The sequence below is a fragment of the Salvia hispanica genome, chromosome 2 (genome assembly GCF_023119035.1).
Source record: "Salvia hispanica cultivar TCC Black 2014 chromosome 2, UniMelb_Shisp_WGS_1.0, whole genome shotgun sequence".
NCBI lineage: Eukaryota > Viridiplantae > Streptophyta > Magnoliopsida > Lamiales > Lamiaceae > Salvia > Salvia hispanica.
In genome coordinates this window covers 36,554,886-36,572,323 of record NC_062966.1, presented here as the reverse complement: position 1 = coordinate 36,572,323, position 17,438 = coordinate 36,554,886, and the positions used below count along the sequence as shown (strand labels likewise).

Sequence of the window (17,438 nt, the reverse complement as noted above, 5' to 3'; positions counted from 1 at the left end):
TTTTAAACAATTTATTCAATTTTAATTTGACACGTGTAGTACTAAGTATATTTCATTCTAAATTTTTCAGTGGGAGAGGTATTTGAGAAGGTATTAGAAAAGGTATTTTTGCCTAGAGAGGTAAAATCTTATAAATACCATATTTGTCTTCTTTTTATGAAAAACCATTCTCTAAGAGGGATGGTATTTGAGAAGGTATTACATTTTAGGTTTTTAATGCATTTTGTATTACTATTATTTTATTTTTAAAAAATAATTTACCTTCCTATATACCTTTTTCCTTTGAAATGTATTTTGGAAGGGTATATTTCACTTTATAAAAAAGTGATATACCTATTTCATTTAGCTCTCTTTATTAGAGATGCTCTAAAAGATACAACTCGGTGGATACATAATACTCCCTCCGTCCCGGATAATTCGGGTCATTTTGATCGGGCACGGATTTTAAGAATTGTAATGAAAAGTGGGTTGAAAAAATTAGTGGAATGTGAGTCCTACCTTTATATACTAGTTTTATAATAAAATGTGAATAGAAATGAGTTAATGGAATATGAAATCAACTACCAAAAATGGTAAAAGTGAAATGAGACAAATCATATGAGACGGACTGAAATGGAAAACTGAGACGAATTAGCCGGGACGAAGGGAGTACTACATTACTTAGCTTAGAGATGCTCTAAAAGATACAACTCGGTGGATACATTACTTAGCTAGACTTAGTCTAACTCTTCCGTTTTACATGGAAGTACGGACATGCTATTGTTAAATCTAATATAAATACATCGTGGAAATTAAAAATAAAATTGTTCCTGAAATAAATTGATGGAATTAATTAACCACCCAGAAATATTGAAACAGATTCCCCTACAATCACTCCAAAAATAAACCGCCTAAATTCCTTTTACTATGCCAAATAACCGTCTGCTATTATTAACAAAAATAAGTAACAAAGAAAAAATATCAAATTTCCGATGAATAATTAGAATTTATTAGAAAATCCTACATATTAGACATAAATAAATCTACAAAAAATCGTGAACTGAGTGATAATAAACGGTGCATTCCTTATAATTCATTGCGGTTTTAAGATTTTATTTATGACGAATTTAAACAAACACACTAAATACTAAATGCACAATCAATTGCATTTGGGATTACTCAATAATCAAATAACTCAATCTCATTGTTTATCAATCAATAAGGTTAGGATCAGGAGAGCTCACATACAAAGAAAAAAATTACAACATTTTTTTTCCTGAAGTAAAGAGCCTAATTAGCCTAACATCCTAATTTGTAAGCAATTAATCAACAGAAGGCAAGAAGATGTTGCCTTAAAACAAAAACAGCATTAATCAAGATTAGCCTAATCTAAAACAATTAGAAATGAAAAACGGTTAATCATAACCGCTTGCTAAAATCAATGATCCCTTTTCCATCAAATGTCGATTGGATGCTTTTCCAACAGCTTCTGTGGAATCAAGCAATGCTCAGTGGAGTAGAGCTTCTCTTGAATCAACGGAGATTCTAGAAGATTCTGGAACACTTCTTCTTCACCTTCAACTGATGCTTCTTCTTCTTCGTTGACCTTCTAGAAGAATGGATCATGTTAGTCTTAATTAGGAATTAAACAAAACTGATTAGTTTTGTCCATTTAAAATAGTACCTTGAGGAATTCAAGTAGTCCAACTTGGGCCTGCAAGAATTTGATGTATTTGTAGGCGGATTGAAGCATCTCCGCCGTGTTCATCTTCTGGCCGCCGGGGACCAGCTTCCCGAGCTCCTGCGTCTTCGCCGTGATCCTCCTCCGCCTCTGCCTCGCCGCGACGCTCTGCGCGGACAAGCTCTCCTCTTTCACCCTCACGCCCTCGCAGCTCCCCATGGTGAAGCCCGCCGCCGGAAATGCTGGCAACGGCGGCGGCGGCGGCGGAGGAAGCACAAATTCCGGGATGGAGTAATGTTGGTAGAATGGTTGAGAATCGCAGAGCTTTTGGCGTTTGGGGAAATGGGGAAAGGGCTCATTGGTATATTCTTGGAAGTAGTTGTTGGAGTTGAGATGATCGAAATCGAAGGGAATTCCATCATCGGCGAAAGGTAAGTCGTCGGAGAGGAGAGAGTTGCAGAAGGCGTCGATGGGGTCCACCAAGAAGTCGTCGGGGTTGAAGAGCTGCTCAGCAATGCCTAATTCCGCCGGCGCAAAGGAGTCCCAGTTGGAGTTGGAGTTGGAATTGTAGTAGCTCAACGCCATTAATTGGATAAACTATCTGCCAAGAATATTGTTTGTTGAAAATATGGAGGGAAAATTGAAGCTGTTGTGAGTTAAAAGAGAGAGACAACAATGACTACCTGAGGAAAGATTGTGTCTTTTAACTACCACTCCACTAGCTTTGAATGTCAGTAGAAATTAACCTTAACAAAGCTTATTTTTAGCTCTGTGTGTCAGCGTGTGTCAGAGAGACAAAGAGGGAGATAATGGGGAGTGGAGGTTATGGGATGGGATTTTATAACGGTTAATAACTACTCTCCTAATTATTAGGAAAAATTAGGGTTATCAAATGCTCAATTCTCTTTTGATTAACCGTTATTTTGCATCTCTATTTTTCTTTTCTATTGACATTTGATTGTTTTAATTAATTGGTAATTAGCCACCAAGAATATTGTAACAGAGTTTCCTACAATTACTCTCTCCAAAACCAACTGCTGAAGTTAATTTGACTATGTCAAATAACCGTCTCATGCAAAAGTTGAAGAATGCTTTGTGCAAATTTTTCGATTGCAATTAGAAAAGTTGTAGAATATGTCTTGAAATAATATGGAACAATTCGTGAGCCGAGTGATTAATAGTATAATAGATAAACGGCGCATCTTTTTTCATTATTGCGGGTTTAAGATTTTATTTATGATGAATTAATTTAAGCAAACACACTAAGTAAATGCACAATCAATAGCATTTGGAACTAATTAATCAATAATTAAATAAATAAATGCTCATTGCATATCAATCAATGTTAGGATAATAGGATCAGGTAACTTACACTAGGATATAAAAAACAATATTTTCTCCTGAAGTAAAGATCCTAATTTGTAAGGACGGAAGAGGTTGCCTTGAAACAAAAACAACATCAATAAGATTAGCCTAAACTAAAACAATTAGAAATGAAACGGTTAATTATAACCGCTTGCTTGCAAAAATCAATGATCCATTTTTTAGTAAATGTGGATTGGGTTTGAGTATTTGATGTTCCACAGCATTTTCAGTTCTTGAATCAATGGAGATTGTATAAGATTCTTCTTCTTCTTCACCTTGAAATCATGCTTCTTCGTTGACCTTCTAGGAGATTAGATCATGTTATCAAAGATTCATACAAGGAATGTTCATCACAATCTAGCTAGGATTTCATAAAAATGATTAGTTCTTTCATGTTGTCTGTTTTCATTAGCTCTCTTACTAAAACTAACTCATTCTAAAACAAGTTTTTTATTCATAAATTACTAAACAAATTGCAAGTATTTTCTTTTCAATATTAGGGACGTGGGAGTGGAGGTTATTGGATGGGAATTTATAACGGTTATCCAGCCTCCTAATTATTTGGATGATATTAATGGGTATTGGGGTTATTAAATTTAATTAGGAGCTATTGTTTTTATTAACTTAATAATAGCATATACACACATGATATTAATGGGTATTGGGGTTACTTCCACATCAAGCTTATCCTCTTTTCTTTTTTCTTTTAAATTTTATTTTAGTGTTGTTTTGTATGTGCAAGATGAAAGTCTAACTTTTTTTTAAATCTAGATTAACCTAATAATATCATATACACACATGAAGCAGAATGCGTGTCAAAATGAAAAACTACAGTAAAGGAATGGGTTAGAGCAATAATTAAAACTTTTAAAGGGTTTTTGTAAGTACTTTATTTATAATGAATGAGTGTATAATTCCTTTGACGTTTTAAACACTAAAATAGTAGAAAAAACAAGATTGACATTTATTTACTACACATTTTAGTTACATTTACTACGATTATATATGTATGTCTTGTCAATGGAATTGAGCTCGTTTTTTCAAACAGAAGACAGGTATCGAGCTTTATTTACGAACAATAAACACATAAAATAAAGATTCAATGAGTTGTAACACATAGTGTAATTAATAACACAACAAAAAAAATCAAGTATTTGAGTAGTGAATCACTCTTCTCCACCAAAGAAAGACAAAGATGGTGTGATACATTATTTCATCCTAGAATCTAGAACCGGACATGTTCACACTTGTTCATATCACCAAGGAATCTCTTTACCATCCCATGCAAAAAACTTACCATTATCAGATGCTTTCACACTGTTAATGATGGCCAGCAATTTTTGGACAGAAAACTCTTTGGTGAAAAGCTTGCCTTCTGCAACATTCCTCTGAAATGGTCTTGATAGATCTGTATCTACTGTTCCTGGATGCAACAGTATGCATATAATTGGATCTTTTTTGCGCGCAAATTCGACTGACACAGTCCTAGTCACTGCACAAATTCACGAAGAAGGATTTTGTGAAGTTTAAAAACCACTAGTGTCATTTCAAGATTCTAAAACCAACATGTGAGCAACTTTTTCTTACACTGATTGAGTCCAGATTTAGAAGCTCGGTATGAATGCCACCCTCCTAGGCGGTTGTCTCCGATTGAACCCACTCTGGCGCTTATACTGGCGACAACTGCACCGTCTCGTTCAGTTCCAGTGCCGCCTCCAGCCTTGAGCAGAGGCCACATATGCTGTTCATGACTATCGTGAGCACAGTTGTGTTTTTGCCCGGAAACTCGTTAACTATTATGTGTGTAACTGATCATACCTTGACGACCAAGATAGGGCCAACGGCATTGACCTCATAAGCGAGAAGTAAGGAAGCTCTCTCCACCTTGTTCAACGTGGTCTCTGTACTGAAACATAACATAAAAACAGCTACTCAATACAGTGAAAACTCACAATGATTATCTCAAATTTAAACATCATCAGAATCTACTTTTATCTGCCTAAACCCAAACACAAACGAGACGACATCTCTACCTGGCTGCATAACATTTGGCACTGTTAAAATTCCAGATGCATTTACGAGGAGGTTCAGATAACCGTACTTATCTCTCACAGACTTAGCTGTTTCCTGGAAATCCATGTATGGTATAAGGATATCTGATGACACATTTCATTCTATTTGACATATTGAGTGCAAAAGTTTAAACAGCAGAACTTAAAATTGCTACAAAGAACATTATAAGGCGATCATGGGGTTGATACCTCGATTGTGCTATCGATTGTGAGATCCAGCTGATGAATATCCAAGCGATCAGCAAACTTATTCTTCAAATCATGAAGCTCCGTCGCCTTACTGGGGTTCCGGCATGTTGCCACAACATGCCCTTTGTTGCTTTTCTCTAACAATTGTTTAACCTAAAGCAACACCAAATAAAGTTCAATCTAAAACTAATCAAGACAATTAAATAAGCACTAATAATTCATCCACACCTAAATCAGAAACAGAGTATCTGATTTCCTAATCATCAATCTTCACCCACACCTAAATCAGAAACCAATCAATTTAGGCATATTCACCAGAGCTTATACCATTATCAATCAAACTAAAGCAATGTCACTATCAAAACCTAGATCACATCATAAGCAGAAGCTGAAATCATATGAAACAGAGAAAAACACCACTCCACGAAATCAAATTAGGCTGTCAAAACAAAAATCTCATGTTTAATTAAAAAAATCTACATCTACATTACATCACATGGCGAAAAAAAAGTAGTGAGAACTCACGAATTCAAGGCCGATGCCTCTGGACGCACCTTGAACCATCGAAACACCGCCGTCCCATTGATTAACCACAGAGGAAAACGCGCGGCCTCCGGGAAACGGATTCAGGCGTCGCCTCCCCATTAAAACCCATTGGCCGACTAAATTCAGCTTCATTATCGTATTTGATTTGATTGGAAAATGAGTTCCAATAGCTGCCATTTGCTTCCTTATCTACACCAACTGTACATAGATAGGGAGAATTGAGCTTTCAATTTAGTGCGCGTAAATGCGATTCATGATGAAAGTGGAGAGAACCGGAATGTTTGCTAATGGAGAGGATGCCCGGCCACAGTTGAAACGACGTCGCCGAATTAACTGCCATCAACATCCGGGTGGTTACAAAATCGCCACGTCGAATTAGTGGATCAGTAATCGTGTAACTTAGTGCGCGATTTTAACTAAAATTTAAACATGTTGATGTAATGCATGATATTATAAGTGCGCTTTTTGGTTTTTACTAAAGTAATCGCCATAATCACATTATTTTTTTCCCTAAGGTAATTTTATGACTTGACTTGAACATAATCTGGAAAATAAAGATACTATAAGTGCGCTTTCCTGGATATTATAGTCAATTAGTGTTAATTAGGAGGCTTTTATATATTTACTCTCTTCATCCCAATTATACAAATTGATTGAAATTTTTATACTACTAATTAAGAGAATTATTTAAAAAGAAAATTATACAATATACTTTGTAATATGCTAATATTTATTTTCTGTGATTTAATGCCAAAAGAGTTAATAAAGAAACAAGAGAATTATCAAAACAAAAATTGTAAAAAAAATTGGGACTCGTGAGGAGTATAGTACTATATCAGTAAATGAGATTAATTTTATACTCCCCCGTCCCTTAAAATTTGGCACCATTTAATCCGACACAGATTTTAAAAAATGTAATAGTGGTCGGGTTGAAAAATTAGTGGCATATGGATTCTACTTTTTTATATTAGTTTTAAATTAAAATATGAGTGAGAATGAGTTAGTGGAATATAGGGTCCACTATCAAAAATGATAAAAATGAAAGGTGATAAATTTTTAGGAACAGACGAAAAAGGAAATAAGTGACAAAAATATGTTTATATGTTTGGGATATATACTTAAAAATAAAATCAAGTATATAGCTTTTCTTTTTTGTTAGGGCATCTCCAACCATTTACACCAAACTCAAACCCATTTTTGAGTTTGGGTCACACCAAAATTTTACTCCAATCATTTATTCCAAACTCAAATTCAAAAGAATATTCCATATTTATATTCTTTTTATACCTTTTCAATTATACCTACTTATTTACTCAAATTACATATTAGTCCCACAATATTTTATAAATAATTTATGTAAATTAAATATATTTATGTATTAAATATACTTTTCATTTAAAAAAAATTACACTACTTCTAAAATTTAATACACTAATAACAAGATTTTTTTAGCAATAATCATTCCTAATTAGTAAATTTATTAGTTATTATTTGTAAAAATAACATACTAATTTATTATAATATGGTTAGTTCCTATTTAATTATTTTTTAATGGAAAAATATGTATGTAAATTCCATGAAATAATTGTGTGTAAACAGATCCCTGTTATGCAAATCACGCGGCTGATAGTTTGATTCAACTATCAAGTACTGGTACACAAATTGGCCGGCTGATTCAACATTTCAACTACTTAAATATAATAATAAGGACTATTATGCAATATTTAAAACTTTTTTGCAGTAGATATTCAATTTTGGTGTTTACTTTAAATTTGGTGTTGTTTGATTAAAAAACTCAAAAATGGGTTTGGGTATGGAGTATGGTTAGAGCATATTTTTACATCAAAATGAGATTTGGTGTATGGTTGGAGGTGGTCTTAGGAGGCTACTATTGGATTAGTTTATTCACTAACACATAGAATTTCATGTGTTGATTGGTGTTGTTTATTGCTTTGAATAATTCATTGGTCTAATTAAATGTAAAATACTCCCTCCATTCTATAATAATGGAAACAATTCTTTTCGGCACAGAGATTAAGAAAAATTACGTTATGTGAGTTAAGTAAAGAGAGAGTAAAGTGGAAAATGAAAAAGGTAGAGAGATGTAGAGATAATAAAGTAAGAGAGAGTAAAGTACGTGGGGAAAAATGTGTTGACTTTTACTAAAGATAACTCTATTACTATGGAATGAAAGGAGTAAAATGAAAGAACTAATGTACCTAATAGTATAAAAATGTGTTGACTTTTACCAAGTTAGGTGTGACACAAATTTTAATTTATTTTATGAGTAGAAACTAAAATGAAACTTATTTTGTTATAGTATTTAATTTATGTTAGTTAATATAAATAGAAGTGAGGTGAATTTTTATATATATATATGATTGCGATAAAATATAAAGAAAATGGCGAAACACTTAATAAATATAAATATTTAATGACTACGTGTGTGGTCAATCACAGGTTCAAACAAGAATTACTGATGCCAAAATGAGGAAAAAAATGTACTCTCATGAGAAAACAAAAGATGGATTCTATAAGCAATGACTGAGATATGTGGGACTAAGCTTAACTATTAAATAATGTTTAGTTGTTTAATCATCGATTAGTCACTAATAACACCCAGATAAGCGTGACCTGTTCGAATCTTCTATTCACAATACTTAATTATTTTTTTGGTTTTTGTATCTTCTATGCCACGGAAAGTTCGTGTTAATAATTTAGTTTTTTATTTATATTTTATTTTAGTTTAATTAAATTCTTTATTTTCATAAAATTGCAAAGATGAAGATGCAAAGTACAAAAAATATTGTATGCAATTATTATTCAAATTCGTAAATTTTACATGTAATATTCCATTTTTCACTTTTCAGTCAATCTCCATAAAAAAAATATGATATTTAATTATATATATAGTCCTATGTTGTGAAATTGATTAGCAAACTTGGTTAGGCGGAGGATAACGTTAAATTTGGGGTAAGTGGAACACTAATGATGCGAAATTTGACTAAAAATTAGGAGAAAAGCGCGATAAGATGTTTTATAAGCACGACTTTAAGTAAAATCATTGCATGGTCATTGTAATGTGTTTTAATTATGGACTATAGTGCGATATATCCAATCAAAATCATCGCACCTCAAACAGTCACCCCAATACACATATATTAAATGCTCTTGACACAATTTTAATAAAATCCAATGAACTTTAGAGAGTTGCATTGGGGTACCAAAATACTCTCATCACTTATTAATCGATGGATGGATTTGACACCTCACTTATCAATTGCATCAACACTATTACAGAAGTTATTGTGGAAAATAATTAGTTTACCATCAATGATTATATGACCGACCTATGTGTATAAGTTAAAAATAGAGGAAGACTATGGTTTCGCAATTATCATATTTAGGAACATATATACAACCGAATTTGATGCATTGGCATTCCAAGAATGTACTTCATTTTCAAATCTTGAATTTTATTTATAAGTCATATTGTCATACCTAAATAATTTGCGTGGAATTCAAATTGTAAACAAAACAAAATTAACCATTTTTATGTCTAAATAGTGTAATTTAAATTTCTCTGAATTAATATGCAGATGCTTCCCAAGAATTAAACCTCCATTTTCTCTGTAAATTGCATTGCATGTGTAGATAGAGTAGAGTTCAATTATTTGCATGTCTAAACTGTACTTCCGGTTTAATCATTTCCTACAGTAGTATATTCAAAAAGTATACAATACAATTATGTCTTGAAAGTTGAAACAATTGAATGATTCCACCTCAACCACAAGCATTAATTAAACCTAGAAATCATAAAAAAAAATACTCAAATTAACTAGTACAACAATGAAGATTAAAGAGCAGAAAGCGGAGGAACCCAAAGTTTAGTATCTCATGGCTACATTACAAGGTATGAATATATAATTAATCACCAAACTCTCCACACATGCAATATCAATACACATATAATTAATTAATAATATATGTATATATAAGAGTAATTAATTAATCCCACTTGTAAAATTGGAGTCCCATCCCACATCATAATCCCTTCATTGAGCCATCCTTTCATGTCTCATAAATGTACTTTTCCCCACTGTTCAAACCTTCTGTTCCTCAGCTTTCTGTCCCATCCACCAATATTCCAAACTGCTCCCATATTAACCACCACTCTCAATTAATTATCATAATAATACAAATAAAACCCTCTTTTCTCACCATATAATCTCTGAATCTAGATTAAACCTTATAAAATTAAAATAAAAAAAACTAATGTAAAAAAAAGATAAGTTGGGAAAAAAAAACCCTCCCCACGTGTAAAAAACTCACACTCATCATAAATCATGCATGGAACTGAGTGGGGGCTTCTGTTGCTCAACATCTTGTCACGAATCCCTCCCATCCTCTCCGCCTGCGCCGCCGCTGGAAGCGGCGGCGGCAGCGGTGGCGGTTCCGCCCCAATCGTAGAAGCCGAAGGGGTCCAAACCCTTGCCGCCGTGATCACGGCCGTCAAATCCCTGTGTGAAGAGCAAGTCCAACGAATCTCCTTCGATCTCGCCGAGCCCGGCGAAGAAGCTGTCCTCGTTTTGATTGGATTCCGGCAACGCCGGCTTGTAGCTCTGCTGCGAGAATCCATCGTCGAATTCCGCCTCCTCCGCCGCCGCCGCCATTGCTTGGTTATTGTCGAATTCTTGATCGACTTCCTCTTTCACGGCGGCGGAATTCGTCGACGACGGGGCGGCGGTCTCCGTGCTGGTTTCCTTCTGCTCGTCTTTCGGCTTCGGCGAGGTTTTTGCGGCGGCGGCGGATTTGGACGGCTGAGATCGCGTGGAGCCGGCGAGGGCGTTTCTCTGGGTGGGCCACGGGTGGTTGTGCTCCGACGTGTATGTGATCACCAGCATGTTCGGGTCGGTTCGGCTCCGCTCCACTTGCTTCCTCGCCGAACATCCCTTCGAGCTACTACATCTGTAGTAACCCCTAATTTTACGAAGACGACGAAACGCAGCTCAGTTGATAATTTAAAATTTAAAATACTAAAAAAAAACTTATCTAATTAATCATACAATACAACCACTTAATTTTATCATAATTCATAATTATGTAATGATTAGTTTTATGTCAATTAATCAAAAGATCTAATATGAGGACTCAAACAAGGGTTTCTCTCTCTCTATGTATGGAAACAAAGGAAGCTTAGTTTTACCTCGGATAGGGCGAGCCCTTGATCGGTTTCTGCCCGTATTTTCGCCACGCCCAGAGATCCGAGGGCACGATTTCCCCGCTGGGCCGGCTGTTTGCAGGCGCCGGTGCCGGTATACAAACCACCTTCTTCGCCTGGCTTTTTCTGATCATTTTCATTGCATGAAATTAATTTAATTAAAAAAAATCAGATAATTTTGTCACAAAATTACGAAATGATTGAAGTGGTAACATATGATTTTGTGTGTGCAGTTCTCAGACAAGATCAGTGGCCTTTTTATGAATCTCTTCTTTTCACTAAAAAAAGCCTAAAGTAGTGGAGAATTTGAAAGACTTGACACAAAAAATCTGTGTTTGTGGGATATGGCTCACAGTGGCATGGAAGAAAAAGTCAGATTTTCATGGTACTCGCAGAGATTCACTGACTTTTGATGAAGAAAAAAGAGAGAAGCTAATAATCTTGAGATCCTCAACATGTGATAGAGTGAGCTTAATTAAAACAAAGACTTAAATTAATGAAAAGTCTTCCTGATTTCAATGGCGTCATTAATTGCGTAATTAATGAATCCCTAATTTTGGATTTGGATGTTAATTAAGCGAGCCATCACTTCAAGGAAAAGAAAATTCCCCACCTTCTCCTGATCCCCGCATTTCGCGGAGATGAGATCTGCAGGCTGCTCTCAATCAAGCAATTCCCTCTCGAGCTGTTGCTCGGCGAGATTAAGCCGTGGTGATCATTCGCCGCCAAAATCGGCGCCGGAGAAGCATCGCACGGCGAGAGTGGAACCGGCAGCTTCGCGGTGGGGGAGATCTGGAGCATCCTCGAGAAGATGTTCGGAGGTCTCTTCATCTCCTCGTCGAGGCTGATTTTTTGACCTAGGTTGCAATTTCCCCCAAATCGCACCCCGTCGCTAGGTTTGATCACGTCGAAGAATCCTGGCAGCGGCGGAGGCAGGGGCGGCGCGTGGATGAGCGGATCGCCGAGCTGCGCGAATGGATCGCCGAAATCGGCGGCGGAGAAGGCGATCGGATTGGCCGGAAACTGCCACTCCGGCGCAGGGGCTTCAGCTGGCGGATTGGCGCCGCCGGTGGCTCGGATTATGTCGGTTAGATCTCCTTGATTGTTGTAATTCTCCATCCTCTTTAGCAAGTCGCGGCTGCACATAATCGCTGCTGTCTCATTTAACTCCTTCGATTCGATCGCAGCAAATTAGAACTTGCAGAACTGAAAAACCTAATTTAGGAAGTTGGCAAAACAAGAGAGATGAAGCTTTAGAGAGAGAGAGAGGAAAGAGAGTCGCTGACTTCAGTATATAAAACAGCTCTATTCCATACGCTATCTTGAAGAAAGAGAGATGGAGAAGGAAGAAATATTTTAATTAATTAATTAGAGGGTTTTTAACTTTTAAGATTATTTAATTAGTGGAAATGAAGACATCAAAAGGGTCAAAATTGTGCAACTGTTTGATCTGTTAATTTAATTAATAGATGTTTATGTTGTGAATCCTTGCCATCTCTATCCATCTAATTATCTTCATAGAGCTTGGGCCACGCCTTTTGTTGTTTTGCAAAGTGTAAAAGCGTTTTAAAAATGATTCGATTAAATTAATGAGTTGTGGAAAAGGTCATTTTATGGAATTGAAAAGTGTATGGAGGCGGCAAGTAGTCGCAATTCGCGGAGAACGTTTCAATAGGGTTTTGTAACCAATTATTCTCTTCCGATTTCACCACTCAAGTATTCACCACAGTTGATACTTGATACATGCATCTTCACCAATGTTGTAATTAGTAAAAAAAAGAGAAAAATCTAGGGTGTGGTGAAAAAAACTCAATGGGGCGGAGGATGCGACGAACGATGCATCCTCCGTCCCTTAGTCCGTCACTGCAGCACCATGGACTATGCACATTTTATCCTCCGCGCTCTAAGCATCGTCCGCGCACTATGAAACGGAGGATGCATCCTCCGGCCTATCCTCCGGCCCTTAGTCCGCCATTGCAGGGGGGGCGGACTATAGGGCGAAGGATGCACACATTTTATTTTTATTTTTATTTTTTTTGTATTTTCTTCTAATATATATCACCAATTTTTTTACTTCATTTCACACCTTTCACTCCACTCTCTTCCTCATCTCAATTTCTCTCTAAATTCAATAATGAATTTCGACAATTTTTCATTTTTGCAAGCACAAAAAATAAATATTGACAATAGGGTTTGCCTTTAATTTATAGTGTTTTTATATTTATTCTTGCTAATTGATATGTTTGCAAACATAAAAAATAAATATTGTAATGTTTAAATATTCAAATAATAAATAAAATACTTAGGGCGGGGCTTAGGGCGAGCTATAGTCCGCCCCATTGCAGGTGGAAGGAACGGAGGATAAAATGTTGATGTGGCAGCGCATAGGGCGGGGCTTAAGGCGTCGCATCCTCCGCCCCATTGTGGATGCCCTAACCTGCTTTAATATGAGAATTAGGTCATACTACAATTTTAACAGGGATGATAGTTTTTAGGGATCAAGGTATGAAGAAAATGAAATTTGAATTTAAAGCGCGGCATGATGCAGGAGAAATTAAAGTTAATTATATCAAATAAAGGGAATTTAATAATCCTTGATATTTAATTTTAATAAGCCATATAAATAATAACGTCATCAGGGATGATGCTAAATCATGAGCATTGGGTCGATTTTTATTCATCTCATACGTTTAAAAAATCAATTGACAATTCATTAAATTTCAATTTCATGATTTTTCCCGCGTCGAAGATTTATTGCCAAATCGAAGTTGAAGTGGCTCTTATATGTATTAATATTGATTACATTGATAATTAACAAGTGGAAAGGAATAGCCAATGTGCTAAAATGATGGTGTCACACACACATATTCGGGTGTCAAGCCATTATGACAGGTCTTGATGCAGGATTTGGGTGAGCATAATGTGCAAATTCGAGTGTTAGGTCTAAGCTGCTTGGACTGGTCTGAGTAGAAGCTCTAGTTGCTCAAGTGTGTGAACGCACATAACATGACGACGAGTTTGTTAGACGTTTTTTCTATGTTGGCATTTCAGGTTTTCAGCTCAGCTTCGATTTCACCTTATGAAAATAATACTCCTTCCGTCCTATAAAAGATGTCACACTTTCCTTTTTAATTTGTCTCACAAAAGATGTCACATTTCCCTATTTGGAAAAAGTTTTCTCTCACATGAATATAAAAATTATATTTTCTCTCTCCATTTAAGTTTTAACACACAAAATAAAACCTCCTAAAATCTCATGACGTCCCACAAGTGTGACATCTTTTGTGGGACGGAGGGAGTATTGTTTTAAATAAATGGTCACACTTTAGGTTAAACTACAACATTTTATGTTTAAAAGCTACTTTATGTTTTATATGTCACTTTTAACAATAATTTAACAAACTCAATCACAATATGACACAATGAAATATATAAAAGAACCAAAACTAATGTGAACAAAGAAGACATAACAAAATTTCAATTACCTATTAATCAAAATTTCAATATTACAAAGTACCGAAAATGTGTTTTATTTTAATTCATCTTATTTGTCTAGAACATGAAATATAATTCTTTAGGGAATTAATTATTAAAATTACATGTTCACTGATTTTACGTCATTTTTAACTCCCATCAATGTTCACTAAATGTCCCATATAAAATTTTTAAAATTTAAATAACAATCAAAATTAAATTTTCAATTTTTCTTTCTGATTTTCTAGACCTATATGGACAAAAATAAAAATTAATTGTCAAATCATGTATAGCTCACCATTTTCTATGCAGTACACAAGACCAATTAGAATTGAATTAAAGTTCATGGTTTAGCAATAATTAACATAGAATAATGCATACGTATACACATACATCAGCCGGTGTATACACACACACAAGGTGTATATATGTTTGTAAGTGTGAACAAGTATATATACAGTGAAAAATAAAAGTGGGCACATGCAGAGGTGGCTGTTTGATTAGAGTATGCTTCAAAAATTGGAAATTTTTTAATCGGCCAATTGGAATCGAACACGTCATCGGCCTCTTTATATTTGATGTGACGCCATCGAAATAAACTTTCTCACATGACTTACCAACTTATTAATGGTCAATTTAATATCCCAATTTATTCATTATTGTCAATTATTCAGAATTATAAAAAAAATTATGTTAATACGTACCCTATTCTCAAAATTATACAAATTTCTTGGTACTCTGTACATGGTAAAGTTGAATACGTAGCTTGAGTATTTAGCATAGGATGTAATTTAAATATTTTAATTTGGTTAAATACCAAAAATAGAAGTAATTCGCATTAAGAAATGTTACAACGTCACGTTTTGATGAAAATTAGTAAAGAAAGCGAAGTAGATTTGACATCAACAATTAGTTCAAATTCAAAAATTAGCAGAGTCGGATTATGTAATGTGAGTAGCTACTTAAGTATATTCGATTGTTTAATTCATAATTAATGATGAATAGCTATTTATAGATCGTACATGGACAAGGTCATGTGGAAGTGAAGATTATGATACGGCGTTCTGTAACGAATATTAATTTCGGCACATGGAGTGGGGAATTTAAGAATGCTCCAATTGGTGGATAAATTGTATCTTTAATCTAGTGCCAATTATTTACTAGAGTTAGTAGATTTACATCTTGTGAAAATTTTGAACTTTTACATGCACTTTAATATAATAAAGGACAATTGATGTAGAGTTATATAAATTGTACACCTTCTCTGGAATAATTTCTCACACGTATTTGGTACTTAATTCCTCCGTCCGCATTAGGAGTCTCATTCTTGGTGGCACGATTTTTAAGAAATGTTAAGAAAAGTGGGTGAAAAAAAGTTAGTGGAACATGGATCCCACTTGTGTATATTAGTTTTAAATAAAATGTGAGTGAAATGAGTTAGTGAAATGTGAGACCCTATTATCATTTATAGTAAAAGTGAACCGGGACTCCTATTCATAGACGGACAATGAAATTACGAGACTCCTATTCGCGGACGGAGGGAGTATGTAACAATGATGCTTTTTAAAGGTTTAAATAGTTCGGGTTAGTGGCATGTAAAAAAATAGACAATTGTAATCAACGGGGACATTTGAGAGCCAACTTGATGTTGTGGTCTGAAAAAAAACTAATCGCGACCAACGAGAATTCGGAATGGTAGCCTAGTGAAGAACGACTGTAACAAACGATGGCGTGCAAGATAAATGAAAGCATAATTCATTATAAATTTAAGGAATCCAATGAGGACATTTGCAGTATATTTCTAGGTGACGAGGGCAATTATGGTATTTTAGTTTCTTCAATTCATTAATCACAAACATCGAAACTTAATAATTCATGAGATAGTAAAATTATAAAGGGTCTTTATTTGAAAGATTTGTGGTGGTCCATCCCCAAAACACCCTAGTGTTCTTCTTTTTTAGTGTTTTCGAATCATTGTTTAATTTTGGGTAGAGACAACACATAACCCATGTTCGTGCATCAAACAAAATACCCACAAAAAAACAAATTTAAGACTGGGATTCTCTGACACGGAATTTGTCCTCTTAAATATTTTTTATTTTCTCAAAACTTCCTATGTAGAAGCATCCTTCCATGTGATAATCCATCATTATTTAATCCCTATTTGTTAATCAATTGTACTTAAAAATTAATTGTAGCCGTGACTCACCCCTAATAGCGACAAATTCTACCCCCCTCGATGCTTACGGCTCATTATTTATTAGATTATCATCCGATTTAATTAATTAGACATTTGTGATCAAAGTCGTGTTTAATTAATTATTAGTGAGTCCTCAAAAGTCTTCTTTTGGTACTGATCGATCAGCACGCGAGACACTTGCTCCACCGGCAGCCACCGTCTTACATCACCCACCACCTTCATCATCACCGTCCATCTTTCCGTTTCGTACACGTGTACGGCCCCGATTTTATTTGGTATCATTGTGAATTTTCTTAACAACAATAGTATTATGTGATTTAAAAAAATTAGTTCTTATGTTATTTAATTGTTTATCATATGTTTTGAAAGCTGTTAATTAGTGTGCTGAATGGTTGGATGATATGTGCAGAATTTTTAAATAATTCTGAACAGAAAGGATATGGCAATCAATAAAATTTATGGATCTCAAATCAAGAAAGAATCATATACTTCTCATTTCTTCAAACCTAAAAATATCGATTATTAATTTATAATAGTATAATAAAAACGGGTGTGAGTTTAAAATCATTGTTGGACAAATTCAAGAATTTTCCTTTGATCACTTCATTCCAGTGAAGCATAAATGGAACAGTTAGCAGTTGATTAATTTAATAGATCAACTTGCAATTCTAGTTGAATACACTTTTTTAATAATTGTGAATAATTTCCAAT

General features: G+C 34.8%; 3 protein-coding genes across 4 annotated transcripts; all 3 read right to left on the bottom strand.

Annotated features, from left to right (window-relative positions):
* Positions 1–1,258: 1,258 nt before the first annotated feature.
* Positions 1,259–2,245, bottom strand: LOC125206900 (transcription factor bHLH53-like). The gene is made up of 2 exons (XM_048106115.1): positions 1,664–2,245; positions 1,259–1,585 (listed from the first exon to the last, which is right to left on the bottom strand). The coding sequence occupies exons 1-2, from the start codon at positions 2,243–2,245 to the stop codon at positions 1,436–1,438; spliced, it is 732 nt and encodes a 243-aa protein (XP_047962072.1). The 3' UTR covers positions 1,259–1,435.
* Positions 2,246–4,104: 1,859 nt separating this feature from the next.
* On the bottom strand, positions 4,105–6,108 carry LOC125207655 (C-factor). The gene is made up of 6 exons (XM_048107089.1): positions 5,812–6,108; positions 5,287–5,439; positions 5,059–5,152; positions 4,844–4,926; positions 4,613–4,766; positions 4,105–4,517 (listed from the first exon to the last, which is right to left on the bottom strand). The coding sequence occupies exons 1-6, from the start codon at positions 6,007–6,009 to the stop codon at positions 4,282–4,284; spliced, it is 918 nt and encodes a 305-aa protein (XP_047963046.1). The 5' UTR covers positions 6,010–6,108; the 3' UTR covers positions 4,105–4,281.
* A 3,419-nt stretch (positions 6,109–9,527) lies between these two features.
* On the bottom strand, positions 9,528–12,357 carry LOC125203886 (probable WRKY transcription factor 14). Of its 2 annotated transcripts, XR_007173453.1 has the most exons (4): positions 11,667–12,357; positions 11,039–11,179; positions 10,165–10,812; positions 9,528–9,638 (listed from the first exon to the last, which is right to left on the bottom strand). XR_007173453.1 is itself a non-coding variant. In XM_048102395.1 (3 exons), exons 1-3 carry the CDS (start codon positions 12,197–12,199, stop codon positions 10,221–10,223), a joined length of 1,266 nt encoding a protein of 421 aa, XP_047958352.1. In that variant the 5' UTR covers positions 12,200–12,357; the 3' UTR covers positions 9,629–10,220. The 2 variants fall into 2 exon arrangements, 1 of the variants encoding a protein (XP_047958352.1); XM_048102395.1 differs by having other exon boundaries at positions 9,629–10,812.
* Positions 12,358–17,438: the final 5,081 nt, after the last annotated feature.